The sequence below is a fragment of the Ceratotherium simum genome, chromosome 22 (assembly GCF_057802395.1).
Source record: "Ceratotherium simum simum isolate JZ-2026a chromosome 22, ASM5780239v1, whole genome shotgun sequence".
Lineage (NCBI taxonomy): Eukaryota > Metazoa > Chordata > Mammalia > Perissodactyla > Rhinocerotidae > Ceratotherium > Ceratotherium simum.
This window is the reverse complement of record NC_141921.1, coordinates 8853241-8866177: the sequence shown is the minus strand read 5'-3', so window position 1 is coordinate 8866177 and position 12937 is coordinate 8853241. Positions and strand designations below refer to the sequence as shown.

General features: G+C 40.1%; 1 protein-coding gene across 3 annotated transcripts in view; it reads left to right on the top strand.

Moving 5' to 3' along the window:
* Positions 1 to 12937, top strand: part of ELAVL4 (ELAV like RNA binding protein 4) — an 86816-nt gene that overhangs the window by 30483 nt on the left and 43396 nt on the right. For all 3 annotated transcript variants that reach the window (XM_004438528.3, XM_087445974.1, XM_004438530.3), the window contains exon 2: positions 4708 to 4948. In XM_004438528.3, coding sequence (XP_004438585.1) covers positions 4708 to 4948 — 241 coding nt within the window. The remainder of the gene's footprint in view (positions 1 to 4707; positions 4949 to 12937) is intronic.

Here is a 12937-nt window from a genome sequence, read left to right as displayed (position 1 = left end):
TGTATAATGTTTCTTAAAATATATCACGGCAACATAAAAGACTTAATGCAGTGCTTTGTACAACCATTAGAATTTGAAGTCAACTGAACCTCCTCAGTGCTCTATCCTGGATGCTGACTGTAACCCTGTTTGTTATTGCCATTCAGAAGAGGAAAGGAGGGCAAGTCAGGGGTTTGGAACCTGGTCAGCTGCAAAGTTGGCTGTGAGACCCACACAGAATGTTTCATTAAAGTACATATCGAAACTTGAGTAACTGATATATTTATTTGCAATGAAAATTGCACTGTTAGAATACTAAAGGCCTTAGCCTGGGGAAGCAATTCTGATTTTGCCAAGCCAGCCTCTGTGCTTCCTACCAACACACGTCTACCTCTGGTCTGATTCCCAAGTAGAGATTAGAGATGTCCTCTCTTTAAGATCTATCATGTAACCTTAAAATGCTGTAGTTTCATATTCTTGGGTTCAATATCTTTATGTCTTGGCAACCTCTCTTATTTTCCAAGTAGTGTTTTAAAATCCTCTTGGTTCACTTCTATGTCAGATATGATTCTGACATTTTACATTTCTGATTCTTTTTTAAGCCTGTCTTGCATCCTGGAATGCATCATTAAGACCAGTGAGGGGTCTTATTACATGATGTATGTTAACACATTTGCAAATGTTTCTCAGCTTTCAGACTGTACATTTTTATTGAGAAAATTCCGTGTGTGTGCATGTGTGTATCTTCATCAGTTCTTTCTGAATACACAAAAGGATAACTGTTTAGTTGTGTGCACAGAGCAAAGAGAGCTCCATCTCCATCAGACAAGAATGACTTGACATAACTTACAGGTTTAGTCAGTTGAAGCAGCTCAGTACTGAACATTGCGTCTCCTGGCTCCTTATAAAAGGTTTGGACCCAATTAGGATTTTCTGATCTACAGATAGAGCTCAACTCCAGGAGTCAGCATAAATTAGGAAATCCACATAGGACGTAAGGAGATTCAGAAAGCTGACTGGGGAACTGAAATTACTTTGCTGCAAGCTTGATGCTTCTAAGCCTTTCTGGAGCAGGGAGACCTGTGAAATGTTCATGTGGAGAGGTGCTGGCTTTCACATGTATCTGTGAGACCAGCATCCAGTGAACAAAAGATGAACCTGGCTGTCAGGTGACCTTTAACAGTCTTGGTCCCACAGAATTTCAGCATGCTTAGGTATGACTTATGTTCTTCTTTGTACTCGATCATTAGCACTGAAAAAGCTGCCTTGGTGCTGGATATTTTCTAGGTGTCTGTGGGGAAGCTGTGAGAATGGTAACCTGAGAAAGGTGGAGAGCAGGGAAGGTGTTCTATAGATTGTGGGACTGGCTTTTTTGCTATTAAATCAAAATGTAGTAGTTGGGCAGCTCTGTGGTTCTGCCAGCTGAGCCTCCTGAAATGGATAAGTTCTGTTTTTCAAGTTCCTTATTGAGTTGGCAGTGCTCCTTGTGTTTGTTGCCTGGACATCTGATTCAGTGAAGCAGTGAGACAACAGCAAATGGAGGCACTGCACAGACCCTGGAGGCCCGACGGCTTGGCAGAGCAGAAACCTGCCTCCCAGCCAGGAGTTGTGATGATGCTCAACAACATCATCTCCACTAGCATGACCCCCTCCCTGGGCACATCTCCCTCCTTTTTCCTGGACCCTTGCCTCAGGGCAGAGCAGCTGAATAGGCTTTGCTCGATGTATTTTCTATCAGTGCTGAGGAGAGCTTGATTTAAGATTTTTCTCAGAAGCTTTTTGCTTTCTCCTTGCTGTCTAGACCAGCCTTCCAGAATCCCACAGTTGACCTGAAGCCAAGAAGAAAGTTCTGGTGATTTGCTAAGTGGAGCCACTTAAGTTACTTACATGACGGTAAAGAATCTTAGAAGCTCCCCACCTTCCTCCATCTGCCTTATTTCCCTGACTTCTCTTGAGACTTCTTTTTTCCTTTTGGTTTCATTTCCCATTTGTGATCATCAGAAGAAGAAACAATTAGAGTAACACTCACCTGTGTAGGGCTTGATGAGAAATAATAGTTATGATACCTCTAGGCACTTTATGTTCTAAGCACTTAATAAATATATTAATATATAATAAATATCATATGTAATAATATATATGATAAATATATATATGCTCATTCTGAAGATAACCCTGCATGGTAGGCTTTATTCCAGTTTACAAAGAGGAAACTGAGGCTGAGTGTTAAAGTAACTTCCTGAGATCACACAGCTAGTGAGTGGTAGAACTAGAATTCTAAGTCAGCCTTGACTAAAAGCTCATTCCATTTTTACTATACTACTCTGCTTTAGATGAGAAAATAAGTGAAAAACAAAACAAAAACAAAAAGTCTCTGAATGCTGATGAGGATGTACAGCAACAGGAACTTCCATACTCTGCTGGTGGGAGTGTAAATTGGTATAACCACTTAGAAAAACTATTGACAGTATCTGCCAAAGTTGACCATACATATATCCTATAACCCAAAAAAGAGACTCTCGGGAATATTCCCAGCAGAGATATGTGTATATGTACACCAAAAGACATGTACATAATGCTCATAGCAGCATTAGGTATAATACCTAAAAACTGGAAACAACCAAAATGTTCATCAGCAGTAGAAGAGAGAAATAAAATGTGATATTTTCATATAATGGAATTTTCTACAGCAATGGAAAAGATCAACCTACCACCACATGTAACAACATGGTTGATACGCAGACATAATGTGTGAAAAGACATAAAATAGTGCGTATTGTGTGATTCTGTGTATATAAAGTTCAAAAACAGATAAAACAAATCTATGGATCAAAAGTCAGAATAGTGGTTACCTTTGGTGTGGTGTGAATGACGGGGGACACAAGAAAGGCTTCTGGGATGCTAGTCGTGTTCTATATCGAGATCTGAAAGGTGATTACTCAAGTGTGAGTTGTGTTCACTTTGTAAACATTCTTTGGGTTGTACCCTTAAGATCTGTACACTTTATTACATGTATATTATATGAAAATGCTTATCCCCCTAAAATTCTCTGAGCAGCCAAATGGTAATAATAATGGAAGTTACTAGTTATCAGATATCTGTTAAGCCTTGGTTTCTTCATCTATAAAATGTGGAGGATATTAGAGTATGCCTCATTGCCTTCTTGTGAGGAGTCAGTGAGAGACGTCACATCCAGGTGATTGGCGTCAGAGTGACTTTAATAAATATCAATAGTTGTGGTTATGTTCCTACCACCATTCAGGCGCTTTACATACATGATGTCACCAGATCCTTCTTACCACCTTGCAAGGCAGGTGGCATTGTTGCTGTTTTTCAAGTGAGGAAAACCAAGGCTCCTAGAGTTTAAGTCCCTTACCCAAGGTCACACAGCTAGTGAATGGCAGAGCATGATTCCATTTCCAGGGATTTCAGAGGAGACAGAAGCCCATATGATGAAGGACGAGTAAGGGATAGTGAGAGGATAGAATAGAAAAATGGGACAGATTAGCTGCATTTGGGGCCAGGAAAACTAAGTTCAGGCCCAGACTCTGCCCTACTTTCCTGTGATGACAAAGAAGTTGTTGGATGTCTCTGGAATTCATCTCAAACATGAGAATTTTGAACTAGATTTTATTCCCTTAAGTGCCTTCTGGTTGTGCAATTTTGTGATTCTCCATGTTTGTCATACTATACAGGACATCTTTATGACCTGGTTCCATGAGCTTAAACCCATTTTTCATGTAAAACCTTATCCTAGCATCATCTTCTCAGTCCTTTCCCCAATCCCCCTGTCTTATAAGCAGGGTTAATTGCGCCTGCTGCACTACATGCCTGTTGTCCTGTTGTAAACTGTTTGCCGGTCTGTGTCCTCTAAAGACTGTAGGCTCCTTGAAGGTAGAGACTAAGACTTATTCATCTCTTTATTCCCGTGCATCCTGCCTAGAACAGTTCACACATTCGTGGAAGTCTTTGTTTAATTAACTATTTAAATCCAGAGAAAGTCCCTTTTGGGTAATGTGTGAGAGGACAGCCTCAGGCTGCTGGACCTGAGGTAGAGAACTAGAGAGAACTTTTCCTTCATGTTTTTAATTTTATTAGAGGTCCAGGAGAAACAGTAACAGAGTGGCAGGGGAGAAAAATCATGAGAAGACTTTGTAGCTCCCCAGCATGCGCTTATGAAATCTGAAGTCTGATCAGCGATTAAGCATCAGTGAAAACCTAAACTCTTCCCGTATGGAACGGCCCCACTTAATTTAATGTCATTTTACTTTGTGAGATAGTTAATAAACAGGTACTGTATTTGATCTTGTGAGCATAGCCCTCTATATTTAGCTTTTTCAGCTTTAATGGAACTATAATTTTAATCATCATTATTACTTTACATTTTAATTATAATTTGGTGTGGCTTAAGTATACATTTCTGAGAGTGATTGTGTAATGAAAACAGGAATTAGCTTTTCATTAACAAAATAATGGGAGAGTTCCCACTGCATTCTAGTCTGTGTTCAAAATCTATGGGCTGGCCTAAAAATAGCAAGGGGAGTTTCACATTTTGGTTAAAAACATGCTTCTAAATTGGCTGTGTTTACAACCCAGTCTCTTTTGCCCCATCTTGCTTTATCTTGTTCTCTTGCTTTTCAAAAAATAAAATAAAATAAAATCTTGAAAGATACTTTGTGTCTTTGAGATTTCAAAAGGCTTATTTTTATTATTCTTATTTTTATTTAGATAATTAGCACCATGGAGCCTCAGGTGTCAAATGGCCCGACATCCAATACAAGCAATGGACCCTCCAGCAACAATAGAAACTGTCCTTCTCCCATGCAGACAGGGGCGGCCACAGATGACAGCAAAACCAACCTCATAGTCAACTATTTACCCCAGAATATGACCCAAGAGGAATTCAGGAGTCTCTTTGGGAGCATTGGTGAAATAGAATCCTGCAAACTCGTGAGAGACAAAATTACAGGTATGCTCTTCTTCAATATTCTAGGCTTGGGATTTGCAGCTGCGTTGTTGCATTAGCTTTGCATACCTTAGCGGAAATGCCCATGCATGGTGATGCATCCAAGTGTCTGCAGAGTGTATCCTGCATTCAGTGAGGGTGTGGGTACACAGTCGTAAACTCATGGTTGTGTGTACACTGCGTAAAACCTTATTGCAGATTGCTAGGACTGGGAAGCAGAAGCAGATTTTGGAGCTTCCTCAGCTTTCCTTTATATGAAATAATCCTTTGGTTTTATCTTCTTTTCTTCTCAATCACAGCCACCCTTTCCCCTTGTTCTTTAGTTCTCAGTTCTGCCCTCTGCCCTCCCTATACTCCCTGCTAGTTTTTATCTGTTTATTCCTTTCATCTCAAACATTTGGTTTGTGTGTGTCCAGTGTTCTCCCATGTGTCTGAGACAGTGTTTTAAAGGGGGCCGTTGTGGACTTGGGAAAGGAGGTCACAACTGCCCATTGTCCCTGGGGAGAAATAGGCCCTAAAGATAGCAGATTATTCTGGAATAAAACTACTCTGCCGTAGGAGGGAGATGCTTAATGAAGACCTGCATTTGAGATATTTTACTTTATTTTACTTATTTGTTTGTTTTGAAGATACTCTTTGAGACGTCAGAGACTTTTTACTTGAAAGTGAAACAATACCCTATACAACTTCAATACTTGAGATTTTTATGTTCTGATTTTTTCCTAATTGACAGCCATTCATCGAGGATCTAATGTTTGCCAGACATGGACACTATAATTCTTTGATAGGAAGTTTCCCTGTAATCTTTTTGGAAGTGAGAATATTTTCTTAGAAAAATACCGGGCTACGTCATGACAGCAGTGAGGCTGCTGCGCTCTGACACTACGCTTCTATTCTTCATTCACACTCAACTTTGAGAATTTGTCATTTTTGAGTGTTGACTTTTGTATCCCTTTCTCTGGATAGTTTAATTGATGAGCAACTGGTTTATATAAGAAAAAGCAAACTGTATAATTAAAATAGGGAATACGTCTTCTTGACTTTAAATCAGAGAATCCAGTGTATATGTGTGCACGCATGTGGCTATATAGATTCTCCAGTTCTCCTAATTCACTTGTAACTTTGTCCCCTACATAAATGAAGTACTTTGCAAAATCATCAAACTAAAATAACTGTTGAAAATATATCACATACCCCTCCAAACATAATTTCCTCATCTGTAAAATTGGAAAATAATGCTTCTCTCAAAGGGCTTATTGTGAGGACTAAATGAAAGACTAGATATATACTGCCTAGCACAAAGCCTATTGCAGAGCAATCTCTCAATAATTGGGGGATATTATTATAGATACAGTTAGTATGTTTCAAGGAGAGTGGCTAGAATGGAGAAATTTTATCAAGGTCTCCAAATAGAGCCAGGACTTGCATGATCTTGTCCCAGAGCACTGATCATCCATCCTTTAACGGAATTGCCTATGCTCTCGGAAAGCCAATGTTTAGATTCCTGGATAATCTTTATATAATAGGATGATAATTTAAACCAAATTAAAACCAGTTAACCATATGATTCTTCCACCCACTTCTATATAGAAAATGTATTTTTGGTGTAGCCTTACCTTCTAAATAGGGACTCTGCCAGCTATATTAGTGAATGTTATTAATCACCTTTTCAAAAGAGTTCCTTTAGAAGTGTAGTGAGGTTTTTGAGAAGTACTGATTCATGGTGTTGTTCCTTGTTTTCTAAAGACACATGTTTAAACAAGCAGATTCCTTTGCTGTAAGAATGCTAATTTGGTAGTTCACCGAGTGGATTTGAATAGGAGTGACAGCTTCGAAGACAGCCTTTAATTTGGTATACAAAACCAAAATTGTCAACTTTGGTTTGTTTAGCACCCTCTCCAGCACAAGCAGAGACATACAGTAGCATCTGAGCTTAAAGAAGAAGCTCATGGGTTGAAAGCAGAAATACAATTCAGGCATAAATTTATAATTATGCATTTTTTAAAATTCAGGCAAAAAAAAAAAGACTTTTATTTGCAGAGAACTTATGGGAATGAGGCAAGAAAATATAGAGAGACCAGAGGTATTTGCCCTCATTTGGTAGCAGTGTTTAATAAAAGTACAACTTGTGGTTGTAAAGAGTGCTTATTAAATTCTTCATTTACACTACCTAATTAATTCTAGCATTTTAAATTAACAGTGAAACTGGTCCCTGCTGTACCATTCCACAGATGCAGCATATTTCCTCCATCCACCCGTTGTTCAGGTTTAATTGACTACGCTAAAAGTCAGAGAAAGAGGGAGAGAGAGGGCTGTGGGGAGGTGGAGAAGGAGTGAGACTCGCTCTAATGGAAGACCCTCGGAGGTCTACATTTGGGGTTAAGTGATAACACAGGCTGGGAGAGGTGAAGTATCACACCAGGCAACTTGAAAGGCTGCTGCTGGTGGTTCAGAAGTCAGGGTAAATGACATCATAGGTATTTTTGTTGCCCTGATTTTTAACATCCCAGTCCCCACTTTTCCTCTAACACCTCCTACAGATCTCAATGCATCTCAATCCTGTGAAGTTTACAAGGAGTTCTAAATATCCAGTGGGAGGATTGGGGGGTGGGAAGTAGCAAAGAGATAAGAATTCAAGATTAAGATTTTCCAGCCCAAACCACTCCCTAAGAGAATATAATAGATTCCCTTAGAAGATTCTGGCTTATAAAATTAAGAGAGGAGAGAGAGAGAGACTGTGTTGATGGTATTGCCGGTAGGTTAGATTGACTCCTGGCTGTGGGTTGTCAATGAATTCTCCATTTGAGAACACACAGAGGAAATTTGGGCATGGATGTAAGTGTGGTGGTGCTGAGGACATAATTGCCATCACTGATCAAGTACTTACTCTATGCCAGGTTCTTGCTAAGCACTGGACATACCTTTTTGCATTTAACACTGAGAAGAGCCTCCATTTTCTTAGATGAGGACGCAGAAGCTTAGTGAGGTTGAGTAACTTCCCCTGGCAGCACAGTTATTAGCAGGTGGTGGAGCTGGAATTCACCCTCCATTTCCAAAAGCGTGATCTTATGCAGAAGCACGTGCAGGATACCCCTGCCTGTGTTAAGTGAAGATCCCCGCCTCACCTTCACCCCCTAACCCAGTGAAACATTGTGTTCCTCTGAGTAACGGTTGCTGGCCACCCTCGAGAGTCAATCTAACACACCATGGCTTTAAACAAGACTCCTGTGTATTACGGGAGGCAAAGATAACAATATTTATCATCCTCTGGGATACAGCTCAGCCTTCAGAGTGGAGCCAAATATACTGAAAGAGCCAGGTTTAAGATTCCCTTACAGTGCTTTTGCACATCTCTGTTACTTATCTTCTCAGAGATATTAGATTTTCTTCAGGATAATCTAGGTACCAGGGAGAGAAAATGTGTGTCCCAAGTTGCTTTTGTGTACAGCCGTGGATGGCACTGGAAGCCATGTCTTTTATTTTTCTCCTTTATCCACCTGCAGCCTCTGCTGCTGGAGAGAAGGGTGGCATGTGGCCCACAAGGATCTGTGCAACCTAGAAACTCAGGCAAAGAACACCAAACCCCTGGTAGAAATTATATTAATCCCATGGACTGCAGAGAATTGAAGTCGTTTCTTATTTTTTATTTTGTTGCCTTTTTGTTTTTCAGGCTTTGAGACACCATTATTGAATCCAGGTTCCTAGCTGATCAGTATTTTAGGGGAGGAAACATATGTCTTAGCCAGGATAGAGTTAGGTGGCTCAGGGTATGTCTTAACGCCAGCAGAACTGGAATGTTAAATTGCATTTTTATAACTGTCTACCTTATTATCACCCCTCTCCAAAAGGAATAGAGAAAGGAGAAAAAGAAGTAACAAAGAAAAATCCCCAGAAATAAATCATTGTACAACAACAAGCAGTTGTTATCTGCCTATCTAGATTGTGTGATTATTGGCATCAAAGGGATAAAAAAGAATTATATTTTTACTTGATGTCACTCTCTGTGTGCCCATGCAGTGTAGTTTTTAAGAATAATTTTCTATCCATTTCAGGCAAGTGAGAACTCTGAAGGGGAGGGCGGGAGATTGAGGACAGGGTGGTCCAAACTGAACATTATGGATTATAAAACTGAATATATGGAGTGACCGGTGTATGGAACAGACTTTAAAGGCTGTGGATGGTTGGAAAATGGTGGGGTCTGTGCTAGCTGGAGCTATTGAGGGAGGTTTGAAAGATGTGAGGATTTAGGGGTTAGGCTTTAGGCAGAGGGAAAGAAAGCAAAGGAATTGAGCTAAAATTCCAGTCTAAGAACAAAATCCTTTTTTATTCCTCTATGCTTTAAACAAAGGCCGTAAAGCTGGGCTGGACTCTTTGGAAGCAGTAGTCTAATATGAAGCAGCATTGCGAAATGAAGTTACACATACCAAAAAATTAAGTCAGTTAGAGTTTCACCCCAACGGACAAAGACAACATTTCCTAAGCCCCGTCTCTAATCCATCTCTTCATTTCTTCCTCTATAACACATGTCTTTGGCTTCGTTAATATTATCATTCAGTGGAAAAAGCAGAACAAGGCAAAAAAGACCCTTCACTACTGTGGACATCAGGGTGAATACTTTGCCACCAGCTTTGTATCTGGAGTCACATCTCTAATTAGAGGAACCAACTCAGTTTTGATTCGGTGGCACCGGCTAACTTCTGTTCTTTCTTAGATAATCCTGTGTGTCCCTCTCCATGGGTGAGATGTGGGACAGGGACTGCCGCAGGGCGGGGAGTGTCTGTTAGAGCATCGAGGCCAGGAGGCATTACATGGGATACAGGCTCTTGGGTTGAAGAGGGAGAGGGGAGGGAGGGTTGTGGATTGCTTTATGTTACCTTGTGTACTTTCAAGGAACTGGATTTATAGGGACAATATGGGAATTTGATTGAGTTTTAGTTCTGAGATAACTTTATAAACAATACAAAGCTCTGAAAAAATCCTAAAATATGAAAGTGCTTTGAATTGACTCCTGAAATGTGAATTCAGCCCTAAGGAGAGTTTATTGGCATAATTTCTTACAGCACCCAGCAAAAACAAATAAAAATAATAGCAACAGCTTTGATATGCTTTTGTGTGCCTTATGTGTGTTCTGGGCACTATATTAAATGCTTTAAATATAGTAGCTTATTTAAATAGTAAGGTGGGATTTCTTGGAGATTCATAATAATAGCCAGTGTTTATCAAGCACTTACTATGTGCTAACCATTGTGCTGAGATCAGTAGATGGAGTTCCATGTAATCCTCATGACAGTCACTTTACAGATGAAGAAACTTGAACTTACGAACAATTGAGTAATTTGCCCAAGGTGACTTAGCTTCCAAGCATGGATGTTGGAATTTGAACCCAGGGCTGTCTCGTGAGTTGTCCAATTTATAGTTTATCTTTGGCAGTTTCCCTAAAAATGCTAAACTAACTTCTTTCCTTTACAAACCAACTCAGCTTATATTACCTAGGAAATGAAAACTTTTAGTCCAGAGAAAACATAATTAGAGTTCAAAATCTTTTGTTTTGGAAAATTGCACACCATGCATTAAAAAATAAGAAATACCAGTGGTTTTTTTAATTAAGCAAGTCACTGCTTAGCTGAATAAGGAAGAATGGACTTGAAGAGGTTTTTAGCTTCAGATTTTCTGTCTTCACGAATTACCCTTCACTATCTTCGCCTTTTCTTTATTTTGCAAGCACCGTGTTGAAATGGATGCTGCCTTAAATTTAAGCACAGTTAAAACCCAGCCTCAATTATGCATATCCAAGAAAATCCCAAGATATTGATTAGCTAAATGAACTTTTCTTCATGCACATCACAGGGATATTCGTTAGTGATGGGAAGGGTAGAGGAAATAGCATTTATCAGCACACTTTGCTGCTGATTTTGAAAATGTGCTTGGTACAGTACAATGTGTCTCCTGAATTCAGAGGAAAATCAGGCAGATTTGCATCTGTCATTTTATTTATCACCGCCCTGCAGTCATCTTATACATATTCCACAAAGAAGAATAAAAGAATTTTTGATTTGTTGACTTGGGGAGGGGAGTTGATTATTGTTGGAGGTGGATGGAAAATTTTGAGGTATGGAGAAGATTTGGCAGCCTAGTGGGATTACAAAACGGGAGAATAGGGGTCTGCCTTATTAAGGGGAACTTGGAGAACGTCAGAATGTTAAGTGCAAACAGCAAACCACATAATCATTGTGCCTCTTACATGCCCGTCAAGGGCAATCAGAGACCTCCCACCCTTTCTAATTAGGACAGGTTGGCAGTTGAGTTGGAGCTGTGAGGTTTAGTTTGTGCAGGTACATTCCGCTTCTTTCAACACAGTTTTTTTCCCAGGATGGCAATAGTCAGGATTACAGATTAGGTATGGTTTGCCTATGCCCCTTGGCTATCTTTTCCTTCATCTTCCCTTCCAAATCAGACCGCTCTGCCCTGCTTCCAAACTCCGATAACCGTAGGAAAGTATTCTCATATCCCAGGAGAGATGTCTCAAAGGATTTTTACAAGGATGTGAATCACGCCTGGGTATTTTAAGGATTTTCTATTTCTGTACTTTAGCTGACTGTTTGGTTCATAAGACCAATTCCCTGTTCACCCAGTCTCCCCTCCTCCTCCTTCCCCCAACACATACACACACCCCACACACACACTCGCTCACTCACTCCCCCCTTTTCTGTAGATTGACCTGGTTGACTGAGACTAGGAACTAAGCAGGAAGGTAATGTCAAACTGAAATTTCCACACATTATCTTAAAATGTAATTCATCAGCTTCAGGGTAGGAGGAAAGTGCTTTCTGAAATGTGTTAATGGGAAATTCATTTTTTTCTTGTCTTCTGTGAGTGTGGTAGTAGTGATTTCTTTTTTCAACCTGCCCCCCACCCCTGTTCCACATCTCTCTTACTGCTCTTAACAAATGAAGTCTATATCTGTCTTTATTCCATATAAGAACTAAAGATCTTTAAGTTGCCTTTTCGTTTTTTCTACAGTCCCAAAATTGAGCTTTGATGGGAGAATATATGTCTAGTTTGGAGAGAAGATAAAATTCAGATAGAGACCATATATTTGTATAAGGCTTTTACGTTTGTAAAACATTTTCAATCAGCCAATAGTATTTATTTAGTGTCTGCTCTCTCAGACCAAATAAATGTTATTCCTTTCCCTTCTCTTCTCTTAAATTCTATATCAGGGTCTGTGAGGAAGCCAAAGAGGGTAAGATATAGTTTGTGCCCATATGTTACTGCTAGCAGGGCCAGTGAGTGGGGGAAGCCAGGACAGATTGTGGGGCCCTACTGCAGCCTGCAGGTCAGGTCTGCTTACGATGCATGTCACTACACGTCCACCTTTGCGGTTTTGTGAGAGTTTTTTGTTTTGTTTAGTTTTCACCAAGGCCCAAGCTCACCCTTCCTGACCCTGCCTATTAATTTCATTGGAAGGATAGCACGAAAGGACTCATAACAATACTATCAAGTTGGAGGTTTGATGGAATGCCTACTATGCATCAGCTACAGTGCCAGGCAAATTATTTATGTTAAATCTCATTGAAGCTTTATATCAGCTGTGCATGATCAGTGATGTTATCCCATTTTACAGATAAGGAAGCCAAGGCTTAGAATGGGTTAGCTGGAGAGTGGGATTAGATCTGTTTGATTGCAAAGCCTATGGTCTTTCTGTTACCTTACCACTCTACCTGTGCTGAATGAAGATGAAGAAAACATCAGCTAGGGGCATTCAAAGGAGAAAAAGATGACAGTGGGCTGGAGTTCTCAGAGCAAGTGTCAGATAGGAGTGAGCCTTGAACTTTGTAGAGAGTAGATGGTAGGAGACCAGCCCATGCAGAGGAAACAGCTGAGCCAAGCTTCAGAGATATCTTCAAGAGATAGTGAATAGAGCAGTCAAGCCTACTCTGTGGGTAAGTGTTAGTACTCGCTTTGTGTTGATGAAATAACTGCAGCTCAGAG